This window comes from Seriola aureovittata, chromosome 21, assembly GCF_021018895.1.
Source record: "Seriola aureovittata isolate HTS-2021-v1 ecotype China chromosome 21, ASM2101889v1, whole genome shotgun sequence".
In the NCBI taxonomy this organism is placed as follows: domain Eukaryota; kingdom Metazoa; phylum Chordata; class Actinopteri; order Carangiformes; family Carangidae; genus Seriola; species Seriola aureovittata.
Window position 1 is genome coordinate 17,035,307 of NC_079384.1, and position 27,977 is coordinate 17,063,283.

The 27,977-nt window shown below is 43.7% G+C and overlaps 1 protein-coding gene across 1 annotated transcript; it reads left to right on the top strand.

The window, feature by feature from the left end:
- The first annotated feature begins 7,122 nt into the window (after positions 1-7,122).
- On the top strand, positions 7,123-27,720 carry wnt3 (wingless-type MMTV integration site family, member 3). The gene is made up of 4 exons (XM_056366078.1): positions 7,123-7,557; positions 19,021-19,262; positions 22,027-22,292; positions 24,334-27,720. Exons 1-4 carry the CDS (start codon positions 7,478-7,480, stop codon positions 24,811-24,813), a joined length of 1,068 nt encoding a protein of 355 aa, XP_056222053.1. The 5' UTR covers positions 7,123-7,477; the 3' UTR covers positions 24,814-27,720.
- The last annotated feature ends 257 nt before the right edge of the window (positions 27,721-27,977 follow it).

The following is a 27,977-nucleotide window of genomic DNA, read 5'->3' on the forward strand; positions in this document are numbered from 1 at the left end:
ATCACCTCTAAAAACAAAAGCCATTATTCAAAATTCAAACTATAAGTGTCCTTTAAGTAGTATACACATGATAATTAATAATCAATAAGTTCCTATGTGATTAGATCCTTCGTTCACAGGTTGTTGCTCTCATGTTTTCTTGTACAGTACCCATCAGAAAGACTGGATATTTGATCTTTGCTGTGAGACATCTCTGGCTGCCACCACCGATGATCAAATCAAAGCCTCAAAGTCCCGCAGCCGTATCCATTTCTGCACAACCACATATTTAATAGCTGTTTAGATATGTTCCTCTGTAAGACTACATGTCTCCACACTCTGGCTAATCCCCTGCAGTTCATCTGGCGAGGGCTTTCAGACGTAACGTGACTCCATTAATAGGACTCATGCCATTAGTAAAAGCTTTTAATGGTGAGATGCATGTTGTATTCTCTACTGGCATCACCGGCTTTCTGTAGCTGTGAGTCCAGAGTCAGTTCTATACATGTCATTAGCAAAGACATACGCATATATATATAAGCTTGTATTTAATTATCAGCTAAAGTTTTCCAGCCATAATACTGAACATAACATGGATGTAGTTGGTGGGAAATATAAATATTCGAAAAAGGACCAGGACTGAAATTTGAGCTCAGGACCTTTGTGTATCATCTACGTTTATTTCAATTTGATGAACCAAGTTGTTCCAAAAACATTTCATACCTGAGGATTTTTATAATGTTAGTTCTTATTGTTGTAAAATGAATGTCAAATTCTCCTGTGTGTTGTCTTTCTCTTCTCCTGTTTCCACTCTCCTTCATCTTCCCTTTGTGGTCTTCCAGTGACTGAAGCTTTGCTTAGTCTTTATATTCATTAGGCATTTAAAGATTGTTGGAAGGAAATCATACACTTTACTCTTGTGATAATGCAGCTTTGCATACTTTATAAAACCATAACAGGCAGAATTAACAGAGAACTCGGAAGAAATTCAAACTCAGGGCTGTTTATTCTTTGTTGTACCGGTTATAAGATAATGCAACACTCTTGGCTAAGGACTTTTACATCCCTGGGCGCACCAGATATTGCAGTGATGTTGGAATTCGGTCAGGAAAGTAATTTAATCTGGTTAATTAAACAAATCACAGTTGTATCGTGGAAAGCATAACATTGACTGTTTGTATAAGAGTAAAAGATACACATTGTGCTCCTGTTGGTAGTTGAATATATCACTTTGGTTAAATTCTTATTATAGGCATTTGTCACAATTGCTGACACTCTACTTACTGATAAACCAAACAAATATCAAAAGAAACCGTCGGACGCAGCTGTAGTTATTACATTACAGGCTCTAGGCTCTTGGCTCTATTATTTCATGTATTGCACTTGACGATCAAGAGCTTCTAATTGTTGTGTATGACCAGCAGATGTCACCATCAACACACTTTGAAGTGGTCGATGCCATCCAGCAGCGATACTGTGATTCACCTACAGTGATGTAACTTGAACACAGGCACAGTGATGCAGTCAAGATGAGAGATTTATTAATGAAGCACAGCTCGTTCGTTTCTGTGTCTCTACTTGTTACCACCAATCAACGTTGCTGCCAGTGATGAAACACAGAGGACCTAAGGTCTTATACATCTTATATACAAATGCATGTTTTTATATGACAGCATGCTTTCATATATAATACCTCCGACAACTCATTGCCAATAAAGTTAATGTTAATTCTGCAGGATTTACTTTCCAAAGTGAAATGAATGATTTTTGTCCAATTTATTAGGTACACCCAGTTTAAGTAATCCAGCAGCCATGCAATAACTTCTACTTTCATTAAAGTAATGAGCAGTTTTTGCTGTTGATTTGACTGTTTGGACATTTTGGAAAGTGTAGCTTTGTTGCTGCTCTATCTTTAGACACAGAGTTTGCGTTTGGTAATGGCCATCCATAATAAATGTTTAATTTCATTTCATTATCCCAAAACCAAAGTTATAACTAGGGCATTTTCTTTTTCATATTTCTTGGTCAGTCCCATTTTTCTTGTATTTTGTAATCTGGATAATTTTCTTCCAAGATGAACATATTGGCCAGATTTCTAACTAGCCTGGTAGTCCATTACATCAACAAATAGGGTTAGCCTGCTAAATGAGCGGTCTGATGGTTTGCATGAACAGGGTGGCCTGGGATGGAGTCAAATTCCCAGCTTGAATTATTGTTTCAGTCCAGCCCTGGTGGTGGTGCTGCTTCATGCTGAGAGGTACTTTTCAAAATGGATCAGTGACTGTAATATTTCACTTCTTATTACTCCAAAGATACAGCATAATCTGTATTCAGCATTCATTGTGTTTCTTGTCATTTCACTTATGCAAGTTGCTGACAATTTATTTTAACCAGTATTTCATATTTCGAGCATTTTCCACGCTTCCCTGCCAACTGTTAGGCAACATGAAAATGCTTGGTGAACTCCTAGAGTTGTGTACAGATGAACTAAGACAAAGGGGCCAAAGCCAAAAGGGGGATTTGCTCAAATTGAACAAAGCTGAGAAATATCATTTTGAAAAAAAAAGAAAAGAAAAAATTAAAAATATTTCCAACTTGTTCTGTAAATGTGAAGGGTAAGACATCTGCTTAGTTTACATGGTAACAATTACCAGTATTAAGTTGTGGAAAATGTTACTTGAAAATATAGAGATATGCATGGCTGGCAATTCAAATGTGTTCTTAAGGTCAATGGCAGTGGGGCTTGTATGGCCTGTGGATGAGCTGGATGTGACAGGAATGACAGTGCTGGGGCAGTTTTCTCCAATAGGAGAGGTGGACTTGTGACCCAGGCAGGCTTGGATGATAGCTCGCTGGAAAAGGCTGACGCAGGGAGTCCATTATTGCCCCTGGAGGAAGCTGAGGATTAGAACACCAAAGAATTTCAATAAAAGAAGTGTCTGTTTGGGGGTCGGGGAGGGGCAGAAGGATGGTGGAGGTGGTGGGGTCGGGGGGGGTTCCTCCTCATTGTCCCAACAGTGATTGAGAGCAAGAGGAGGGGAGTGGGACGGCATTGTGTTTGCAGCTCCTCTGAAGAAGGTGGTTATTAGGGGGGATGGCTAAGGAGGGGTGAGGGATAGGGAGGCTGTTGACTCTTCATCTTGTGTGAACAAAGTCTCTGGCACATAGCCCTCTTCTGTCCCTCTGTCCTGGACTCCCTTGTTTACGAGTGCCATGAATTCTGTCCCTCTCGGCGGGGACCCCCACCAACTCCAACCTGCACCGCCGCACATTGTGGGGCTTAAGTGCCCTTTAATTAGGCCGCCTCAGTGTCCGGCTAAAGACCGCTGAGGGTTTAGGCTCTTCCATGTGGGACCTTGCTGAGTGACTCACACACACCAATAGGGCTTCGCTCACACAGCAGAGGGATGAAGTGTTTGCTGCTCTAATGAAAAAGGTTTATTTGGAGGAAGAGTTCTTGTCGTCTTTGTCCCCCGTCTTAAAAAGTCCTGACAAAGGCATTGATATCATCTTTAACACGCTCCCATTTCCAGGACACATCAGCAGAGACTCTGAGGTAAAGCTACAGTCCTTCAGACACCAAGAGGCACATGACTCACAGAAAGTCTCGAATCATGACAGTAAACACGATGTACTTCCTATACAGACAGAACTGGGACTTTATTAGAATTATTATCGGGCATTAATTAATCAGACATTTACTGCACAGATGGAGGCAAAAGAAAATCTGTTTCACGGTCATGAAATCCAAGTGGAAGGTTTCCATCTTGCACATTATGTAGAGGAGCATGAATTCATGCAAAAATATGTAAAGGAGCGTGAATTCACATAAATTCTCCCTTCCACATACACAGCCAAACACATGCACAGCTTTGTCATTGTGATGGAGCACATTTCATTATCATAACAGCAAAAAGCACAGGATCGAGAGCATAAAGGGGGAGCTGGGCAAGAAGCATTGGGAATTTGCTGAACTGCTCCAGCAAAATGAGTAATTTCTGGATGCCCTATTGTGTGAAGAGCTTACAGGGTGAGGGCCCTGAAAGGAAGAGGCAAAGGAAGGATATAAACATGGGAGCAAGTGAAATAAAGTGAAAGATGTCAGGAATGAGAGACAGAGGAGAACGATGAAAAGAAGTTTGTGAACGGAGCAGGGTGGGATTGGGCGTGTTCAGAAACTTTTTCGCTTCAGCCCAGTGTGTGTAGATACCCTCCTAATCCTGGTTTTATTGGCTGCCTGTGTCCAGCCATGCTGGTCGGATTGAGTAGGGAGGGTAGAGAGGTGGGGGGGCCGAACACATGTCCTTCTTTGTGGTAATACGCTGATTAGGCCTGAGAAAGAGCCGGACCTGGTTACGGCCTTTCTCAGGTCACCGTAGAAACCGGCCCGGTAGGGGACCTCTGTGTGTGCCTCCCCCTCCTGTGCACCTACTGATGCAGACACGCAGACTGAGGCCTTCCTTCCCTTCAGAGAGTTGTACAAAACACCACCACTCAAAACAACCAACACAAGTGTTGTCGAGTCACAGCTCATTTCAGGTTCAGGCTCCGATGTTCTTGACCTTAATCGCTGTTGCCTTTCCAGACAGTTCGCTTTGCACTTGTGGCCTCAACCTGGGAAACGTGGTTTCAATGTTGTTCAGATGCAGACCGCAGACTGATTCCTTTGCCTGCACTCATAAATCAGACCACTGTCACATTCCCCCCCATCCATCCCTGGCCCTGCACACCGTCTATCGCTCCTGCAGAGCAACTGTCATCCAAATCCTCGAGCTGAGCTAGGCACATTTTTGACGATGCCGTAACGCACGACAATGTTCGTGATCGAAAACAGACCTGCCTCATTGTCAGCACGGCCATGACATATCGCATCTTGACTTGAGGCCTTGAAAAGATATCTTTATTGGTATAATGTAGAAGACTCCCCACTAAGACTGGCTGGAGACTGGCTTCATACAACTCTCACAAAGATATCTATCAATTATTGTCACATTTAGAGACTTGGAGGAAACCCCCCCCCCCCTTCTTTCAAACAGGGCGGTAGGTCGAGTGCTGCTCAGTCACTGCCTGTTTCCCTATCTTCTTTGTTATGGAGGAATAAAACACAGAAGGGGTGGGTGAAAGGGGCCACTCCACTACTGACCTCCAGACTGTGGTCACCGGGCCCTCTCCCTGCGGTGGGCACTCAGCCTCCTCTCTGCAGAGTGCACGCTCCCAGCCCCTGCTGAGCGACCTCCAGCCCCCTTCGGTCCACTGAGCTCAATCATGCCCCGGAGGTCCTCAGCAGAAAGACCACGGCCCCCAGGCAGCAGACATCAGAGGGGAAGACAAGTGTGATACGCTGCTCGGGTATAAACACTGCTGGTGCATTTAAAATCACTTAAGAGTAACAGCATTTGTGTTAGAGTGACATGTCTATCACTAACTTTATGTTTAACAACAGTCAAAGTGTGATATTGATATTTGAGCCACCTGTCATTTTAGCAGCAGGCATCAGATTTATATTTCTGTAATTATTTATGGGCCATATTTTCATTTTTAAAATCCACTTTTCTTTGCTGCATTTTTAAATTAGGATGAAATCAATAAAACATTCGTCAGTGAACGCATTATGACCCTTCTTACTTGGAACCAGACCTCCCAAAGGCTGGTCTCCATATGGCTCCACACGCTCAGTCTGTTGTGAAATCTACCAGGTAATCCATCTGGTCTGAAGATGCCATAAAATGTTAAATCTTCACATTTTTAAAACCACTGTATATGTGCAAAAAGGGCCTTTGAATCTAGTGGGAAAAATGTCAAAGAATTTGTTCTTATTTGAACTTAATTTTGAGGATTGTGACTCATGCACTAAATTTTAACTACAAAGAAACAACTATCTTCACACAGACTTGCTTAATAACGTGGCACCACTGGTCTCTAAGGGGCATGGAGCTTAAATCTAGCAGAAAACTCTGTCGGTAGATTTTTTTTTAAAAACCCCAAAGTTAAAAACACTTCAGAGCCTAACTTTTCTAAAAAAAAAAAAAAAAAAAAAAAAAGTTATGTTCTGTGAAGTCCAGTATGAAATCTGTACTGATGAACCCCTTCATTACTGGTTTGCACAGCGGTCACGTCTTTGGTGGTCAGTCTTTCCATGACGGCCGACTGATAATCCTCTGAGACAAAAACCTCCTAACTAGATTGTTATCACTACAACCTGCTTCGTTTGATCTCTGCCGGGTATCTTGTTTGTATTCGTCCCGATCAGTTTCCTTGTATGTGAATCAAATGCATGGTTACTTCAGGCTAAGTCCATCACAAGTGTCCCACCCTCCTCCTTCACTCTCTATCTCTCTCTCTCCTCGTCCCTCCTCCTCCCCCACTTGTCCCACGGCTGCTCGCCCCACAGCCCATCAGAATGACAATAGTATTGATGTAAAATGTGTTGCCTTTGGGCCGCTGAAGCATATAACCCCTGCATGCCTGGCCCAGCCACCACCACAGTTTATGGCTTTATTGTGTCCCCTTTTATGTCCTCCCCTGTTGGGGTGGGCGGACAACAATTTAGAAAATTCACTGTATATGTCCCCGTGAGTGGGACACAGCGAGATTTTGTGTGTGTGTGTGTGTGTGTGTGCGTGTGTGTGTGAGTGAGTGTGTGTTGGTGCATGTATTACGTGTGCACTGTATGCACGTATATCCGGATCAATTAGTCAGGGCACAACCCCTAAAAATCAATATGTCAACATGTACGTCAGCGTGTGTGAAGCCGGCAGCGCGGAGTCTCCTGAGGAGAAGGCGACCTACATCCCCTTCACCTTCCTCTGAGCCACTTTGGTGAATTATTGTTCTGTTTTTTTTTGTTTTTGTTTTCAGTAATCATGTATGAAACAAGTTGAGTAACAAGTCTGCTCTACCTTTTTCATGTGTCCCTCCCTATACCTCCCTCTCCCATTTCCCTCCCTCCCTCTTTTCACTCTTTCCTTTCTTTTCCACATTACCAGGGGGTGGCGTGTGATTGACAGATGGGAACGAATAATAATTTTTTTTTCGTAACCTAAGGCCATCTTCTGTGATTGGCTTGCCAGCTGACATCTCCAAAACCTCATTCCCCCCGCCTCCCCCCTCCACCACCCCCCCTTTAATATTGGGCCTGTGGATGAGGCATCCTGAGGGAGAAAAAAGTAGAGAGAGAGAGAAAAAGATATCTACCTTAGGGAAGAACCTCAGAGAGAGGGAGGGAAGGAGAGGACGGGTAGGAGCGTGTGTGCATGTGTGTAAGAGACACTTATTCTCTTAACTACTAGGAGACAGACACACTTTCCTAGCCCGACTCAAAGAAGGGGGGAAAACAGGAGGAAGATTTTTTTTTTTCAATATCATTTTAATTTTCCCCTCATTCAACAATCAAGCTGCCCTAAAGCTTCTCTTCCTGGAAACTCTTCTTCATTGCCTACTGGAAGTTCTATGTATTGATCCATTTACCCTCTCACACACACACTACAAGGCTTACCTCATGGATTTGTATCTGATTGGATATTTGATGTGTGTGTGGTTGTCCAGCTCACGGGTGCTTGGAGGCTATCCCATCTGGTGGTGAGTACAAATCCACAGTTTCAGCATCAGACCCTATAGCCGCATAAAGAGAGAGAGTCTTTTTGGTCAAATGATCATTTCTGAGAGGGCAGAATGTGCACTTTCAGTTGACTGCGTGGAAAAATGTTCTCCGGCCCAGTCCAAAGAATCTTAACCTCAAATACTAGTGTAACGGAAAAGGCTCGCCGTTCTTTTCCTCTCCACATTCATGTCAATTTATCATATTGGAGCATGTTGTGATGCAAAGAGGGTGAATTTGTAGTTTGGGAACCATTAAATTATAAAATGTGTAGACTTCTTATTTGAATTTAATTTTAAAAAATACATCAGCGAGTGGTTGCCATGTGGGTAGGAATTGTCCATAGTATTGTGAGGACTTGCGAGGCATTTCTACACAAACAGTGCAAGTCAGGAGGATCATTCATTATTATATAAATGTTATCGCTCAGGCACAATGACAGCAGTGATGTTGCTCATGAAAACTCAACAAAGCCTAAAAAAAAACCTCAAAAAAAAAAAAAAAAAAAAAGCAAAAAACGATCAATTTCTTTCTTGAAATACAACCATATAATTTTGGAAGTGTCTTAGGAAGTACAACAATCATGACTTATAAGATCAGCGTCATTTAGTTTTGTTTGCTATTGTCTGTCACTGTCCTACATTCAGGCCGCCGGCCCACAAACATGCCGTGAATTGAATTTTTTTTTTAAATATTATATGACATGCACTGATAAAGTTGTGCACAATTTTAAAATTATTACAAATTTTGCAGTCTGCCATGGGGCATCAGCTGTAATTAAATCAATCCATTTCTTTTTTTTTTTTCTTTTTTTTTTTTTTAAACACAGTTAAGCATATCATTTTGCTTTTCAATTGTACCACAATTCACCCCCTCCACTACGGATTTGTCAGGAGACAATATGTTTAGGTGCCGCAGGGTTTTATTCTTTGTTAAATTATCCCAGATCGCTTTTGGCACCAGCAACTGAAATTTAGAGGTTTATCTCATTACAAATTCAGCTACATGCAGCTGACCTCATAGCTCCTGGTCTTCTTTTGTAACATAAAGCTTCTATTTTGGTGATATTTGCGTAGGCGTATGACAAAGCTCTTTTGGCTCACGACACAATACTTGTCAGAGCTACTGCACTTTTAGTAGCCCAACTAGCATATGGTCCCACCACACTGCTGTCCAAACCGCGAGCATCTTCTGGTTTCATTTACAGAGCAGGCAGCTGCCAAGCACACAGGCCACAGGGCTGAAGTGTTAATGGCAAAGAGGACTTTACACCCACTCCTGGCTTCAGCAAGAACCGTCAGACACTGGTGACAAAGAGCCTGGATTCTCTCTCTCTATGTGAATTACCTGCAGCTGTTCTGTTTAAGGAGCTTACATGACACTGGTATAATGTTCGAACCTTAACAATGCGCGCCACCTTTGATTTGGGTAACAAATTTTGAAGCGCAGGCTGGGGTAGGGGGGTTACTGGGAAGGTGGAGAGATGAAAAGCCCATAGCCATAGCTCCAGGTGACTGGGCAGGTGTTGAGGAATGGGTGTCAAACGGCGCTGTCAGTGGCATCACCCCGCGGTGTTGAACATGTCCAAAAGGTGACAAAATGAGGTGTTGCGTCAAGCGAGAGGGTGCTGAGTTTCAGTGAGGGCCCAGGCAGAGACTGCTCTCAGCTTCTGTCTCAGGGGCGATGACTTGGCCATAAATTCTCAAGCCACGGTGGGACGGGTTGGAGGGAAGAGGAGTTTTGACTGCTTTATGCCTGGCAGCTTTGCTTTTACAAGATGGGGTGTTGAAAACAAAACAGAGCATAAATAACTCCAGTGATATGCACATATGCGAGAAGATGAAGATGAGGTGTAGTAGAAAGAAAGAGGCATAGCAAACTAATGAGGTGGGTTTGGAGAGGTGAGGCAGAGCAGTAAATCGCTCTCTTGAAATGCAAGAATGTTGGGAAAACAGTAGTTTCGTACAAAACGGGCAAAATCAAGGTTTGAAAGAATTCATGACAGCTTAAAGCTATGGTATGACCCCATATAATCCACAGGTCTCACGGCGTCTCTGTCCAATTATCTGACAACGCCAGCCTCTCTGTGTGGTTTGAAAATGAAAAAGTATGTGTTCTTGGATTTAATGCTGTGTCCTGGTTTCACCTTTTAACCTGTATCAAACTAAAATAAGAAGTTGAGGCTGAGGACTGTGACATAATATGCTGTTAATAAAAGTCACTGTTCTACTACTGTATTAAGTCAGTGTGGCTCTCAGAGCAGCTCAAACCACTCTGTCAGCCAGCAGTGTGTTTGTGTTCTTGCATAAACAGCAGCCAGTTGTAAGTGAATGATGACAGTCACTTTCAGCGTGGTATCACCTCAGCTGAATCTGGTCCAACAACCAGCCGTCGAGCATCAGCAGTGATTATCGGTTTAACTCTGTCGTATCATGCCGCACGACCACGAGATGTTTGAACTGTTATTCTCTTAATCCTGTGTTATCATCACCGCTGTGTCTGCACGAGGAAGTGGAGACATTGAACTTTTGTTCATTTTGTCAGCGGCTCATTGTAATTTTGAAGTAGGGCCATTTCACCTTTTCCCCTAATAATTCTCAGTTACATAAGATTTATCTTGTTGTGGTTATAAAATCAAACAGAGAACAAAGGGTAGGATGAGAGAAGATGGAACTGCTGCACGGAGAACAACAAATCTGTTCTGAAAATGTCTGAAATTGTTTCACATACAGTTTTGCCGTTGCTGAAATCACCACCAGCTTCTCTGAGCAATCGATGCAATCCTGATCCATCAATATTTCATTGCATTCGCACACCTAGACAGGACTTTGCTCAGCTTCTGCTCAGGTGAAACATCAGCGGCAGTTTGGCAATCTGACATGAAGCAGTCGTAAAGAGCTGATATTCAGTCTGTAACAGAAAACTATTTGTTAACTGTGCAGAATAACATATTTAAAGTATTAGATGTGCTTTATAATTTACTTCTGTTGAAACCTTCCACATGAAACTGCAACACTAAAACTTTCAGTGATTTCATTTTGACATCCTTTAATTAAATGTTAGAGCATGTTTTGACCTAAATGTAGCTTCCTGACTAAAATGCTGTTAGAAGAAGTACTTGTGGGAGTTTTGGGAACCATCGGGGCCTCAATAATATCAGTGCCGTACCTCTCGAAAGGTCTCAAGCAAAGCTATCTAGGTTTAACCAAACTGCCCAGTCTATACATAGACCTTTCCAGTTCAACCTGAGCGGCTTAAAAGGGGGGCTCTAGAGTCCATCTCTGGGTCTCAGGAATGTCATTATCTGACTGTGATACCCCTCCACCCCCCAAACCTCCAATCCTCAATCCAATCTTCAACCCCTACCGTTGGCGAAGGGATCACTTAAATGATTCTTACTGCGAGAAAATCCTCCGTCTGTCGTCCCGCGTGAAAAGATCAAGGATGTTCGGGCATTATTCTCTACAGGGCAGTGGAAGGTGGAGAAAAGTCCAGAAGAATGTCATTCATAAGAAACCTTAGGGTTCCATTATGAATGGCTGAGGGCTGCCACAGAGCCAGAGTCAAAGGCAATTTTGGGCTAAAGCCCAAGAGAAATGTCTCCACATAGAGTGACATCCACAGGGATAAAAGGAATATGAGAGGAGTATATTCTAAAATGACTAAGATCTTCCCCCTAAAGCAGGTGCATTACCACTGCTAAGGTATCAAGACTATAGTGAGGCAATATTCTGGAGTTGAATCAAAGCACTTTGATTCGACTGATGCATTTTAATCTATTTTCACATTCTAATTTAAAAGAATGATACCTATCATGATACACCAAGTCCAACACATTACCTAACAAATCTTTACAAGACAGTCTGCACTGATCAAGTATGTGGGACGACATTATCCAGCCAAACCCAAGCTAGGTGAGAGGTTCAAAGGAGAGTGGTATTTCAAAGCAGCGAGGGCGAGTCCTAATCTTCACCCACCATCAAAGGACATGCAAAGTGCTCTTGTAGGAAATGACAAAGTCCCCCTGTGCACAGCTATTAGGTGCACTAAAACACAGGCCAGGACAGTTCCTCAAAGAGAAAACACAGCAATGGCCAGGGGCAAGGAGATCATTAGGGGACACGTGTGGAGGTACACACACACACACACAAACAATATTTAAAGTCTTCATTACCTGGCTGATCTCACCTGTATGGCTTGTTACAGAGGTTAATTATTAGCAGAGAGCAATTTCTCCAGCACACAGGGTCAGTGACAGAGATGTGCTGATCACACCTGTACAGCCTGTATTCAGGTGACGCCCTCAGGTCGCTGACCAGGTCAACCAAACAACTAAAATATGCAGTGAGGAAAAGGAAGAGAGGACTATCAATCAATAGCTTTAGATTACAAGAGATCCAGGTAACATGTTTTCAACAAATGGTGCCATGGACACACAATTTCATCCAAACATCATCAACAATGACATGGTGAAATAATTTGTGCACCCTTACCATTGTCAGGTTATATGGGTTGGGTATCTTTTAGATTTTTCAATAAAAGCAGTGATATAATATTTAATTTCCAGGACTTTTAGAGAAAAAAAAATCCAAATCAGGAAGTATTATGTTAAAGACATAAACAAGAAGGACCAGACGTCTGAACAACACCCTGTCTATATGCATGAGTGCAAAGGTAAAATGCAAGATTAGAGAACCTGCAACATCAGATAAGTCTCCACTGTTGGGGTCAGGGTTGTTAAACAGTGTGGGCTGCCTCTGAGTGCAGCATCTGCAGACTAGCAGGCTCTGCAAACCAGGTTTATGCACAACAATGTAGTTTCACATCCCATGTTTTTTTGGGTTTTTTTTCTAATCAACCAAGCATGAGAAAGTCAACATCAGTTAGGTTTTTAATCACATCTGAAGACACTATGCAGTGTTTGAAATCTCCACAGAGAAATTCCAGACATACAATGGAAGATTCCAGACAATCTATTACGAGTTATGATTTGCATAGGATGCATTGCTGCAGAGAATTCAAGCAGCAGTGCCAACAAGCAGTGGCTAATGAGCAGTGTCAGGGAACAATGCGCTGTTTGAGTTGTGGTTTATTCACAGTCCCTCAAGACTCATTCAAACAAGCTCTGTCCTTTCAAGACAACAGCTCAGACTGTGTTGTGTCCACCTCCAGGCGGACCAAGACACCAAGCTTCCAGTCTGACATGCATTTGTCAGTGCCTTGTACTCTCTGGTGCACTCCTGTGCTGAGCCTCTGCTGCTCTCATTCACTCCCTGACAGGCAGGTTTACAAGTTTATACCCTGTTCAGTTTCCCTCATCACGTCTCCATATTTGTGACTGCAGGGGCTCCTTGTCCCAACTCCACACTCTCTCCACAACAGTCTGCAGAGAGAGGGGAGAGGAGGGGAGGCAAAGGAGGTAGAAAGACAGAACAGGTTGGAACATTTTTCAGGGGTCCTGTCATTTTTTATCTGATCAGCCAGGAGCTGTTGGACTACAAATCAAAAGTGTGCCAAAGTAAAAGAGAAGACAACAAAACACAGACAGGAGCTTTGCATTCCATCCTCCACCAGGAAAAGTCCCATCCTCGGGCAAAGCCGGCAACTTTCCTTGGCCCACTTACTCTCTTTTGAGTGTCTTTATCTCTCTGTGGACTGTTATGGGATTTACAAATGAGATTCTGGTGGTAATGTTTTCAGTGCACGTCTCTGACTTCTCTGCTAGGGCCTCATTTAGCAACACGATGCCCTCCAGGCAAATCTGACAAGTTGAGCTGCGGCGTCAACATATAGAGGTAAATTAGAGGTAGATTAGAGTTTAATGCAAACAATATTCTCAGTGTCAGGCTTTTTTGGGAGCCTGGCTCTTGCAGAAGTGACAGAGCACACTTGGTACGAAGTACTACAGGCACAAACTCAGCATCAGCTAACAGTATTCATTTCTCTTTAATGTAATAAGTTAACTATTATAAGGCCAAATCCTTTCAAACTCCTTATTGATTCAATTTATCTGTAGCTTACAAGCAACATAAATGAGAACTAGGATCATATTTAAGAGCTAACCTAAATGTTTTGTATTGCTCTTTGGTAATTTATTGAAAGAGAGGAAATAAAATATCTGATAAGAGATTAATTAGAGTTAGAGCTGAAAAAATCTTTACTTAATGAAACAAATCCAAAATGAAACCATCAAAAATCAACCCTATCTGAGGTCTTCCTCATGAGGTGTAGTTTAATACATCATCAGCCCTACCTCTCCACTTGACCTGACAGCAACAGCCTGGAGAGTGTCCCAGCTTGTGATTAAACGAAATGGAAAATTATATCATCGTGTGTAACAGTTTTCAGCATGTTCTGCAACAGCCCGGCACAGAACAAAGGCTGTTATGGGCATTTGAACAAGGCATCCACCTCATGCTATCATAAGTGATAACCTTGTTGGAAGTGGGAACTTACAAGTAGCAACACAACCATGTAGTTCACTCTGCCTTCACACAGGTTTCCATGAAGTCTGTGAACATAGTGCCTAAGGAGGAATGGATAGAGGGATGGATTGTGACAGGTTCTCTAATCCCTCTCTTTTCCTTTCTGCTTCACTCTCATACTTTGTTCGCCACTTCAACATTCCACTTTGTACTGAACTACAAACTACTGAAAGCTTTGAATTAACTCCAGACAATACGAACACAAAACATATTGCAAAATGTGTCTTTTTTGACTCGCGTTCAAGGATCATTTCAGCAGAAACAATGGTGGAATGTTACCAGTTTAAATTTGAGGGTACTTCTATTGCATTAGACTTAAATGTGTTCGTAATGTTTAGTGTACTCTCATTGATGCTAATCGAGTGGACGGAAACACATCTCAGCACCACGAACTGCAGCCTGTGTGAAGAAGCTAAAATTAGCTCCACTTCTACCACCTTCCAAATTAAAATGCCTCATGCACTAAGTCAGTAATAACAATCCAACCGTTTAAGCTATGTAACTTGAATATAACAATAACAGCAGCCACTTTATCTGCATAATGATTATTTGAGCTACAATGTGCTGACACGCGCTGTTTGGAACATTTCTCTCTGTGATATTGCTACAAAGGAAAGGAGCAGGATACAGCTTCTAGCACTTGTCAAAACTGAAAACTAAAACATTATTTATTATTTATAATTACTAACCTTAAGAAGCTATTTCTTGAGAAGATTTTGTTAACAACATCGAAGTTAGCATTGATGGACCCGAAGAGTGGTTGACGTCACTGCACAGCTTAGCTACTTGGTTAATGACATGTTTGGTGGGATAAGACAAAAGATGACACCATTACGAGACAACTACTGTGAAGCAACTGAAAAAATAGCCCTTGTAAAACTAATACACAGAGTTAAAACTTAGATAGCAGGTCTTATGAGAACACTTACCACAGTTTTATTCTTCCATATCCAGATTCCTCGAAGATCTTCAAAGAAAGTTATCAAATTAGCACAAAAAAATCTTCTGTTTGCTGCATAATGAGCTAACTTATTTTACATTTTCTAATGGTAAGCTATGGGTAAACTTTTATGGTTCTGAAAATAAATTGGATGAAGTTATTCCCTGAACAAGTATAAAATTTACTTTGACCATCAGATACAATTTAACTTAAGAGTGCTTTTCTCTGTAGGACCATGTGTATTGAGCTTGCTCATGTGGAGAGCTCCTTTGCCATGTCATGCTAACGCAATTTAAGCTACTTTTTCAGTATCTGAAAATGTACCAAGGTTAGGTTGAGGATCTAAAATTCCTGCATTGGGTTTGACTTGAGGAGCTTCAAATTGATTAATTTCAATTTCCTCTTTTAAAGATAAGACAAGCTCTATCAAAGTCATGTTTGATGACACCTCAATGTAGAATATAAGTATGAACATCTGATCATAATGACCTTTCATTTGATTAACGATGCAAACAAGCGGGAGATGAACACTCCTGCTCTTTGATACTCGATGTACACCCTGGTCATGAACTTCAAACTGTTTCTGTAGGCCATCAGGCTAAAGGCAGCGAGGTCAGATGTCATGTTCTGCTCAACAGGTTCAGAGGGTCACCTGGTACTTTTTGTGCCTCTGGACATAGGAGGCTTGTCACACAAAGAAAGCTCATCTATGCACAGACATGTGCAACACACTGACCCCTGTAATGCAGACCTCCCACAATAGCAGCTGCAACATATTTCTGACTCAGAGACAGCTTCACTTTTCTATCCAAGCAGCAGAGATTGTAGTAGTGATTTTATTGCACTGGGAGTGGCTGAGTCAAAAGTTTTTGTTTACAGTGTCATAGTCTTGATTGTGTGAATTTCCACCCTTTAGCAAGGTGTGTGGTGGAATCCCTTTGTTTCCTCTGCTTCATTTCTGCGGTTTCCAGCAGCCCATCATACTTTCACATCAGCCCGGTTTAGATACTGAGAAAACCCCCAACCATGCCGTAAACCCCCCAGGCCAGTAGAGGCCCCATACGGACCTGCCTGGGCATGCACCTGCCAAGCCCTGCAGTTCGCTGCTGCTCTGCTGCTTGTCTCGTCCCCTGCAGCAGATTCCCCCGGCATTCTGCCTCTGTGGAGGTTTCTGCGTCTGCTGCTCCCTCACTCGGTTGAGACACGTTGCTTGTGGCTTCCGAGAAGTGAGGCAAAGCAGGCAGGATCAGCATGGCACACATGTGGTCTACATGCATGCGTCTGCGTGTGAGTCTGTTTGCACGATATGCCTCATAACCCCTCAGGGTTAAGACTCTCATTAGCACCTAGCCAAAAAGATATCCCTTTCATCTCATCTGTCCATACGGATCAAATGATGCACATCCTTTGCAAACAAAGACAAATAGGCTGGCAGATCCACGGCCTGTGGTCTAAACATGCTACGGTCACCACAAAGTCCCATGCGGTTAGCTAATTGATTCCATCAGAAATCCTGAGTCCACTGCCTAAGCCAGTATTTCAGGGTTGCGGACGAGCAGTTTAGCTGTCCTGAATGGAACCTGAAATGCAGCAAAGGTTGGCACAGCGGTCTAACTGCGAAGATATCTCATTTAAGCAGTAGAGATTTTCTTTTTGAGTCAATTTAGTGACGTAATTGTGGAGCATGTGATACTAGTGTTCAAATCCGAGCTCTGTGCTGGGAAGGCATCATTCGCTGAGGTCCATCCCGTGACTGAGAGATTAATGGGCAGTAACCAAACTAGCAGACAGTGTAATTAAGGTCCTTAGTCACTCAGTCACCAGACAGAGTGAAGTCAGCAACGCTTGAACTCAGTGATGTTGGTGGGGTTGGGACTGGCAGATGAGCTAATGTGGCTGCGTTCGCTTGGGTAAACTCAAGACAAGAACATAAATGGAGATTGATGAGCTCTATCAAATTACTAACTTTGCATGGGAACATCAAATTGAGGAAAACAGCATTTTAGGTTTGAGTTATTATGTTGGATATGATGGAGACTTATTTTTCCTATGTATAGTAGCGTTTGATAGTTTATGTAACTGTATAATCTTTGAGGAGCAGTGATCAGTTTCTAATTGAAACATATGAGCTGTTTGTTGTGTATCAGTGATACTACACGAGTGGCTCACAGCTGATTATGTGATCATCATATGTTCCATAACACCAGCTGTAAAAGCAAAACAGCTCAGCCTCGTGTCTCAGTGCGTAGCTCCACCGGCAAATCTTGATACCTGCTGTAACAATGCTCACCTGAGATCAAAAACAGCGTATGGCCGGGGGAGGGGGGTTCGGCTGTGGGGGCAGGGTTTTGGTAGTCGCCACAAGTAGAAAGCAAAAGCGCACAAGAGCTGTGAACTTATCTAAGGGGGGATTTTTTTCCCTGTGACTTCAATGGCTTGACTTTTGTGTCGGGGTGGGGCATAGCGCTGCACTCATCTGTCAGAGTCAGTGGCTGCTGTGATTGGGTTGCGCCCTGCGGGGGTCCTGAGGTCATCCTGAGTGGCGCTCTGATCTGATCAGTGTCAATTGTTCCCCCGTGATCCTCTCATGGCCTCCAGCGCCACGTTGTCCGCCCAGACGCAGCCAGGTGCTGGAGGAGTCTGCTCGGCCCTGGTGAAAGCGCTTCTCTCTCAGAGCTGCGAAATGGCAGCACATCTTCCCCTCCATAACCCTTGTAAACACTTCCATCCAACACATCTACTGCCGAGCCTTCTTCATTCCTGAAGAATGCAGACTTGAAACATGTATGTCTCTTCGGCTGATATAGTGAGCATGAGCTTCTGGAAGAGACCGTACAGTTTTGTTTAAGCTTGTCATCACAAAAAGCATGTTAAAACAAGGGCATGGCAAACATGTTTTCTCCCTCTCTGTCTTTTATTTCAAGAGAAAAAGAAAGCAATTAAAATTAATTACTTGAATGAAACTATAATGGTTTCTGGCATCACAAGCTGATCCTGGCTTCTTCGTTGTGGTGATTAATCCCTGCTTAGGCACATCTGCACGGGCCTTCTGGTGAGGCGCGCAGCTTTAGATATGCCAGGTTTTTTTGTCCATCACCAGCAAGCTCAGCTGCACACGCTGTCACTCTTAAAAACATCAAAACTCCAGAGGAAAACCACAAATTAATGATGAAACTGCAAAGGCAGGTGTTCTCATATATATATTGAAATTGCACAAGGGGGCTTTTCCTAAACTACGCAGACAGGTTCTGGTGTGTCTGTTAGATCAGCAGATCTGTGTACGCTAACAAGTGGGAACACTTTGAAAAGTCAGTACTAATAGCTTGTATCCCTGCCCTGAAGTGGGCCTATTAGCCTCCCCCCTCACTCCTGGTGGAAAAAAAAAAAAGAAGGAGACAAAATAAACAGGAGCTCTTAGTATAAACTACATTAAGCAGATAAGTCAATAAAACACTCAAGTATGAATCAGTGTATTGTCACAGAGCTACGCTTACAGTAAAACCTGAGATTAATGGATACAGAAGAGGTCCCCTCTTGTAGAGCAGGTTGCCTTTCACGGAGGCCTCCCTGGCAGGTCACCATCACTGCTATTGTGGGGTTGAGTTCAGGGAGGGCACAGACTTGTACTGTGAGACAAGCAGTTTTAATTCCCACATTCTTTACACTTGTAAAAGCACTAGGGCTGATACAAAAGATACAAAACTGAGCTTGTGTGCGATACTTTTTTGATACCGTACTTTAAGGAACATGTAGGTTTTTCTACATTTAACAAAATAAGCCCCGATGTTACATGTTCCGATCCTTACAAGAACTTTGTTTACATGAAAAACAGCCCAAAATGAGCATAAGTTTTGTTAAATCGGGTTCGGTTTCTGATTGATTATTAAGTTTGATACACAGCTCTTAACCTTATATTATAAGTCTCTTTTGATCACCTTGCAACACAGATGCAGAGATGTTTCTTTACGCCCAGCAGACCTCACTTAATGATGCTTTTCCCCTCTCCGTGTGTGTCGCAGGTCCCTGGCCCTCGGGCAGCAGTACTCGTCTCTGGGCTCCCAACCCATCCTGTGCGGCTCTATCCCCGGCCTGGTGCCCAAGCAGCTGCGTTTCTGTCGCAACTACATCGAGATCATGCCCAGCGTCGCCGAAGGTGTGAAGCTGGGGATCCAGGAATGCCAACACCAGTTTAGGGGCCGGCGATGGAACTGCACCACCATCAAGGACAACCTTGCCATCTTTGGCCCTGTGTTAGATAAAGGTAGATTTTTTTTTTTTTTTTTTTTTTTACACAAGTACAAGAAAAAGAAAGGAAGCCTCCCATAAATCTTATGGCTGTACTTTGTAATGGTATAAAGTACATATGTATCTGAGGCTTAAAGTATAAAATAAATTACGATCTAAATGATCTGTGCCAAACAACACCCAGCAATAAAAAAGCAGACTGTATATCTGAGGCTACTGCAAGCTGTTACAAAACATAGCATTCACCAGTTTTGCACCCTAAGGCTTCTCACTGCCTGTACTCTGGGCTTTTGTTGACTAACTGGGGCAATTACAATAATATACACCTTTCCTGGCTGCAGTGAGAAATGAGCGCAGGTACAAGCACTGACACATTATCCAACCTCCATCCATCTTTACCTTCAATATCGCATTTGTCTTCAGAGTCAAGTCAAGCTTCTTTTCGGTTTTCCCAACCATGTTTACACTCTGATACATGAAAGAGGGTCAGCGTGGTGAATCTATCAACAAAACCTGACAAGAACAGCTGATATACTGGAGACATCCATCAGCCGCTTCACACGCAGAATACTAATTGTCCCTTAAACATCCCACTAAACCTTGACAGTGGGAAACAATAGGCGCAGGTGTCCCGCTTTAGGCCTTGCAGTCCCTAATTATAAAGGTAGAAGTTTGTGTGTTGTGAGTGAGGCTGCTGATTGGAAATGAATTACCCTGTGTGTCAGAGGGGAAGGAATCTGGGCAGAAATGGGCAGTGTGAGCAGTCCAAGCTCCTCAGTCAAATAAAAGGGAGAGGGGAGGCCAAATGAGATTACAGGCAATAGAAAAGGGCCGGGGGGCTCCGCTCAACCCCTACTGTGCATGAAGACCAGTGTGCGCCTCACACAGTCCAGCTCCCACGGACGCCCCATTCACACGCCCTTTTGACTCTGTCATGAAAACAGGCTGAAAGGGGATCTCTCCCAACCTAGCCCGGCTGTGCACTCTGGGATGGGGAAGTAAAGGAAGGAAGGAAGGAAGGAAGGAAGCAAGGAAGGAAGGAATCATTCATTTGGGAATGATGAATGGAAGCATTCGCGTTAGGGAAGGGAGAGCTACCAACCACTAGCAACAGCCACTGTTAGCAGTGCGTTGGCCATGGTGGTGCTGTTGGTGGATGCCTGGAGGAAGTGGGGGGTTGAGGTCCTGTGGTGGGTGGTGGTGTATGGGATTTCAGCTCAGGGTGTTGGCGGAGGGGTGGCTGGAGGGAGAGTGGGGAGGGAGTTCAGGAGTTTGGGGAATGCCAGCTCCGGGCAGAGCGGGGCTGTGGGGGCGCGAGTCGCTGGGCCCTTTGTGTGGATAATACAGTGTGACACAAGGGAAACAAAGGCGGATTGATGGGCCCAGCAGGTAGCAGGAGCAGCGCTAGCCTTGGCTAACAGCCAGAGCTCCAGGGGCCCAGGGCTCACAGGCCCATGTTGTGGAGGGCCCAGTTAGGCTTGCCAGGGTGAGCAGGGATGCCCAACCTGAGGACTGTGTGTCATCCAATCACGCAAGGGTTCGCTGGGGATTTAGATGAAAACTGTATCCTTTCACTATGCACTGGTTATTTCATAAGATTTATCCACAAATAACAGATCAGTCAACATATGGGTGTCGTCAGTTTCAATCATTATTTTTTTTTTTTTTAAATAGTTGTGATTTACAGTGTTTGCGTCACATTTTCACAACAAAGCGCCAGGACAGACCAGATGTCAGAAATATAGATGGATACAAACTGATCCTTGTGGCATCATATTAGCTCTATAGGCAAAAACACCTAGCATAAACAGGTATTTCTGTTTTGTCAGTTCACTTGAGGATGGGAGAATATGACTTGTCTCTAGTCAGACATTAGTAAACTCTGTCGGAGGCTTGTTTGACTGGCTCTTGGCAGTGGACTTGCTGAGTGAATTTCTGGCTTTTGCGGTCTATAAGATACGATGTTAATGCTCTGGTTGTTTTCATACAAATTTCAAACCTCAGATCGCACAGTTGTGCACATCAGAAATCGAGGCCACTCGATGCTCTTGAGAAGTCAAGCCACCGCTTAAGGACACCTCCCCATACCTGTGTGTGCGTGTGTTTTTGTCTGTCTGTAACAAAGCTAGTAGAGTGTAATGGGTGAGCCACGGTAAGTGTGCTGTGATTGTGAAACAATGGTGTCTGGTTACATAATAAGCTGTTGCCTTCAAAGGAGGCGTAACTCCATCCCTCAGTGTAAAAAAGAAACAGGCCGACACACTGCTAGGTTTCACCAGAAGGCCTTGGGCTCTGAACGGGGAAAGGTAGGAGGGTGGAAGGGTGGTGAAGGGTGGAGGGGGAGGTGGGGGTGACAACATTCCTGAAACACTATCCAGATGCAAAGCAGCACACCTCAGGGATGACAGGAGGTCACTGAGATCCCACTGAGCATTAGGCCCTCCTGACACAACCACAATGGGCTGATGTCACTGCAGGGACTCTGCTTTTAGTCTCCTTCATATGTGCTTCCTCATCAGTGATGATAATCATATGATAAATACTGTGAACCATGTATGGGAGTGTTGTTCTCTAGGCTTCTTGTTTTTTTTCCAGGTACACAAATGTGCTGTCTCAAAGATGAAATGTTATGTTAAAAGGCTTTTGCCTGGAGGTATCTCTTTCAATACCTCTGTCTGGATGTTGGCAGCAGTACAGATTGCCTTGTCCATGCTGAACACAAGACTGACACACTCCCTATCTCTCTCTCTGCCTGTCTGTCCTTCATCTGTCTCTCTCAGCAACCAGAGAGTCAGCGTTTGTCCACGCTATCGCCTCAGCGGGCGTCGCATTCGCAGTGACGCGCTCCTGTGCCGAGGGCACGTCCACTATGTGCGGCTGCGACTCCCACCACAAGGGACCTCCAGGGGAGGGCTGGAAGTGGGGTGGCTGCAGCGAGGATGCAGAGTTTGGGGTGCTGGTGTCCAGAGAGTTCGCCGACGCCAGGGAGAACCGTCCAGATGCTCGCTCGGCGATGAACCGGCACAACAACGAGGCAGGACGCACGGTAAACAGATTTAGACACATTTGAAGAGCCTGTGCAAGGATGTGCTGTTAGGTTTCTGTATTCCAGGTTAATATACAGTACATGGCCAAAAGTATGTTTCTGTATATGTATGTAAATCTGCTGATATAACAGCCTCCACTCTTCTGGGAAGCTTTCCAAAATCTTGAGGACAGCCACAAGAGGATTACTGATGGTCAGTTGATAAGGCCTGGCTCTCAGTCGGTGTTCCAGTTCATCCCAAAGTTGTTGGATGAGGTCTGTGACCTTCCTCCACACCAAACTGGGAAAAGCATTTCTTTACAGTCCAGGCTTTGTTCACAGGCTTTGTGTTGAAACAGGAAAACTGTTGCCACAAAGTTGGAAGGAAAGTGGGAAAACACAAACCTTGACAAACAGAGGTGGACGGGGAAGTCCGCATACTTTTGGCCAGATAGTGAACATAGCAAATACCACCACTGTCAAATCAGTTTGACAGTGTATTTACAACATTTACAAAATGTTCTGACTCTGCAAGATAAACGCAGGTTCCACTGTTGAGTACGTCGGTACATTCAGGGGGTACAGCTGTAATACAGCACATTAATTAGACAAACTCTGCACAACCTGCCCTATAAATAAGGTGAAAAAACTGAAACCAAGGTGCAGTAAACAATGGACAATGATCCGACTGTCTCGCAGAAGGGATGGATTTATATTGTTTGGGATCACTAATTGTTCATGTGACTGGCAGGGATTTGGTATTTGACTTGTCCGCACATTTCTGAGCTTCCACCAGAAAATGAGCACTTGACTTTGAATGACTGGTTAATTACTCATCTCAGCAACACCCTAACTCCTTGCCATGCCCCCCCCACACCTCGCCTTTCATGCCTTGCATCCCAATGAAAAAAATTCCCTGACAGTCAAATAACCCGAGTGAGTTGAGGGGGAAAAGAAGGAAATCAGCTCAGACTTAAAACATCACTGGCTGCTGTCACCACTGGGAGAAAACAGGCTCCCCGGCTGCTCGCTGAGGGGCAAATGGAGGGACCACACGGCAACAAGACAGCCCTTTGATCTGAGCACACAGGAGCAGTCAGAGAGACCACAGGAGCTAGCTGAACAGCGGCACTGTCAGGAGTCTGCTCTCCTCTCCACCTGGCCCTCTCACGCTCCATTATTTAGCCCCGAGGGCCTCTGGGTCTTGATGTTGGCATGACAAGCTCACAGTGTGATGTCACTAGTCCCATCCACCCCTCTCCACACACCCCTACTCTCCCCCTTCATCACCCAGAGGTGCCACAGCCACCTGCCTTCCGCCCCAGCCGGGGGAATTCTGCAGCTAAATATAGCCGCCGAATTAAAGCACAACACAATCGAAACACAAAGGTAAAATATGCCCCACGGCGGCACACTCATGATGTGAGCCAGTGACTTCAGAGAGAATTAGCAGCAGCACAGACCCTCTTTACTTCGCAGCTGCATGACACTTAAATAAATTGCAGCCAGTGGCGTATTGTTATTCTTGGCCTGTTCTGTGAGTCTTTAGTGGTTTTGTTAGTCTGCATTACTGAGTATCCTGTATATTTCTAACCATAAAACTCCATCAGATCCTGCCTGGTGGTGACTGACTTAACCGCCCCCATAACAGCTGAGTCACTTTATTAAATCAAAGTTTACCAGCGCATTTTAGTTAATTACACTTTAAAAGGCACACTCCACCCAAAATGCACCTTTTCAGTAAGAAATACCCACTCTCTGTCGGCCGTGAGAGGTACTGAAGCTGGTTTGAATTCACAGCAGTTAAAAGTGGATTCCAGACACAGATCCAAGGCTCAACCAGTACAAGTGTCTTTAGGGATTTAATTAATAAAAAAGAGAAATTATTTGGAGTAATTTAACATATGGATCCACTGATAAGTCATCATACATGGAGTCCGTACAAATGACCAGAAAATATTTGTACAAGTAAAGGTGTTGAAACAAGAAAAGTTAGGACTGGTTTTGGTTTAAATGGTCCTACCAAGTGATCATACGGTATTTGTCTTCTGTGTTTTCTCAGACCATCCTCGACCACATGCACCTGCGCTGCAAATGCCACGGCCTGTCAGGAAGCTGCGAGGTGAAGACGTGCTGGTGGGCGCAGCCGGACTTCCGCATGCTGGGCGACTACCTGAAAGACAAGTACGACAGCGCCTCGGAGATGGTGGTGGAGAAACACCGTGAGTCGCGCGGCTGGGTGGAGACGCTGCGGGTCAAGTACGCCTTCTTCAAGCACCCCACCGAGCGTGACCTGGTCTACTACGAGGGCTCGCCCAACTTCTGCGAGCCCAACCCGGAGACAGGCTCCTTTGGGACACGCGACCGAGTCTGCAACGTGTCGTCACACGGCATCGAGGGCTGCGACCTGCTGTGCTGCGGCCGCGGCCACAACACCCGGACTGAGAAACGCAAAGAGAAGTGCCACTGCATCTTCCACTGGTGCTGCTACGTCAGTTGTCAGGAGTGCGTGCGCGTCTACGACGTGCACACGTGCAAGTGAGAGAGAGAGGCCTGTTGCTTTCAGACAAACTGAGTGCTGGACTACAAGTGCTGCCCACCCCCGCCCCTCAACTCCCCATCGTCCTGCACGACTTCCCTGCTTCTCCAGACACAGACTCTGTTCCCCACACACTCATCAGCACCACACACTGAGGCCCTAACGGGTGATGGCACATCAGAAATGGATCCTTCTCCACCTTTCATTGTCAAAACCCTGCACTAGAATCCGTCTGCATCCACTTCCATAAGTTCCTGTGTTGACCTGACTGCTCTTATTGGAAGAAGTCAGACTTGTGCCACTTTCCCCTGGTTCCTCTTCCTGCAGCATTGGGCCACGACCCCCCCAGCCCCATCCCCTTCCCCCTTGTCTCTATTTATTTCCCCCCTCCATGCCAACATAATGCTTGTGGCATGTACAGTAACACTTTTTACCTGTGAGATTAATGCAGTAAAAAAAACAAACTTTCAGACTCTCTTTGCTTTTGAATAAAAAGCATTTTCTAACTAACACCTCACTTCTCCAGCCAGTCTGGTTGGTTTACCTATTGTTTTGTTTTTTTTTTGTTTTATAAAAACTAAACCAACCTCTACACCGTCACTTAGTCATAAGTGATACTGAACACGTCGGCAGCCCCAGGAAACCATCACTTTGTAACTACTGAACTGAACTGAGAACAGCAGGCAGGCGCTGGAGGTGCCGTAGTCCTGTCTTTTTTGTAAACTACTGAGCTGATGAAATCCTCAGTGTTGCTACTCCCTGCTGACTGACTCGACTGCACCAGTCAACCGGGAAACCTGGAAGATATATGCTACAGCCTGATTTTATAGCCCTGCATTTCTGAAATATCACCAATGGGCTGGGACTGGAGGTATGCAGGAGGGGGCATGTGTGCGAGCCACATGCTCATTCCACTAACCACCCTACACATGTATATGTATGCACTATTCAGTTCCACATACAGCAATGCCAGGTGGTAAAAATTTAGAGCATTGTTTATGCGAGCAAATTTTTCTTCATTGCAACCTTGCGGTTCTTATGAATGACGACTTTGTTCCTACATTCGGGCACGATCAACCTGTAAATTGCTCATGATTTCCACAAGTGTGATGCAACAACACAGTTACCGTATACATTATCCAGACTAAGGAGCGCTGTGGCGAAAACAACACAGAAAAACAAATTGTATGAGTGAGTAGAAGAAGATCATTTATGGCTGTTTCATTTATAAATTTATGCATCAAACTTGAGTCAAGCTTTAGCATGCTTAATATTAATTCTGGTCTTATGAGTGAAGTGATTATCGGGAGATCTTTTGTATCTAACACTTCATGCATTCGTCAGGTCCATCTTAGAGACTTTAAGCAAAACTTTCTTTTATCACTGTAATAAAAAAAAAAAGAAAAAGGGGGACATGTGACGACATGTGGAGACCAGAGTGCAGAGCAGATTCTCATTGGCTTTCACATCCTTTCCTTCTATCCTTCCTTTCTTCCCTCCTCCCTTCCTTCTCTCAATATTTTCCCCTCAGTTAGACAGCTTGAGGTTTTTAAGAAGCCTGATTTATGAACTTGCGTTCTTGTCAGTGCACAACAAAAACACTTCTGCCTTGCTGTTCTGGTTTTTGAGATATTGGAAGAACAATATAGTGAACTGAAAATTGTGTTTTCAGAGGCATGGATGTCAGCCCAGTAGAGTTTGCGTGGGAGGAAATGTTTTTTAAGATCAATGAGCAAAATAGTTGTGATTTTTGAGTGGACTGAAAAAAAACTTCCAGTTCATGTAGAAAACATGACTGACATTAAGCTGAAGACGGTTGTGCAAGATCTGTGTGTGTGTGTGTATGATGGCTGCCAGTGACAAACAGAAGTGGATGGAAAAACGGATGGATGGATGGATGGATGGATGGATGGCAGGCTGGCTCTTCACAATGGTGGAACAAACTGTGAGAGGTTTCCACACAACATGTTCTGACAGTCCCACCTGCTTCCTATTAATTATATTCAACAACAAAAATACAAGTTACCCAGTAGTGTATAGGCGGTCCTCTCTTTGTGACATAGCTTAGCATTTGCGTCATCTTCTACACAGCCCTCCCTACCTGGGCCTACCTTTCTGTGTTCAGTCCCCTCCAACCCCCCCACCCCCCCCCCCCCCCGAACCCCCTACTTCCCCCGCTATATCCAAAGTTTTGTACAAATGTTTTAAAGTGAATAATTCCCTTTTTATTTTATAATCGTAAATGTTATGTTTTTATAAATATTATTTATTATACAATGTATATATCTGTATGACTGAGCTAAGATTATATATTTGAAGAACAAAACGGTCTCGTGCTTTTTTTGCTTCTCAGCCAGAGGAACACACACATATTAATAACCTCACTTCATTGTAATTAATAGTATGATTAGATATCTGATCATTATATACATTAAACTCTCCCCTAGTTCATAGTATCATATACTACACATGGACTTTGATTAAGAACTTTCATTAAGAACTTAAGACTTTAAAGAACAAGTTTGGTTATTGTCAACAAATCCCATGAAAAGACCTAAATTACAATGATACATCTTACTCTTTAGTTTATTTTGACTCAGTCCTACAAGTTTCCTCCTGCTGCTGTAAATAGTCACTAATACACCAAATGTGTATTCATCCGCTGCTGGAAAATGTCCCCAAATAAATGCACTATTTCCTCCTGTTTGAGTATTTTTTGCTAAAAAACTACAGTGCCCAGGTATTTTAGGAAATTACTATGAATTAAAACTTTGTATCTTTATTGACAGACTTACGCTTTGTTAGTTTTGGTCTTTGGCTTTTTATGGGATTTGTGGCAGTGAGAAAATTATTTCTTAGCATGAACATGGAATATTATTGAAGAACTTGCTATTAACTTTAAATATACAGCAGTTACATTTTCAAAGATATGCTAGTTATTATGTATGATGAGATGATCCAGATCAGGTGACACAATTACATCATAATCATAATCTTCAAAGGCATACAAGTACACAAATGCAATGGTCACGACTATTAATCCACCATTTTTATTTTATTTCACTTATATATTTAAAAAAGGAAAAAAAAAAAAAAAAGACCACATGCTGCAGCAACACAATTTCCATTTGCCGCACGTTCATGAGGGAGGAAGTAACTGATACTGA

Excerpts from the sequence above, each read along its gene's own strand:
- wnt3 (XM_056366078.1), top strand. The coding sequence starts at position 7,478 with ATGGATTTGTATCTGATTGGATATTTGATGTGTGTGTGGTTGTCCAGC. Across the intron at positions 19,263-22,026 it reads TGGCCCTGTGTTAGATAAAG|CAACCAGAGAGTCAGCGTTT; the intron begins GTAGATTTTTTT and ends TGTCTCTCTCAG. Across the intron at positions 22,293-24,333 it reads ACAACGAGGCAGGACGCACG|ACCATCCTCGACCACATGCA; the intron begins GTAAACAGATTT and ends GTGTTTTCTCAG.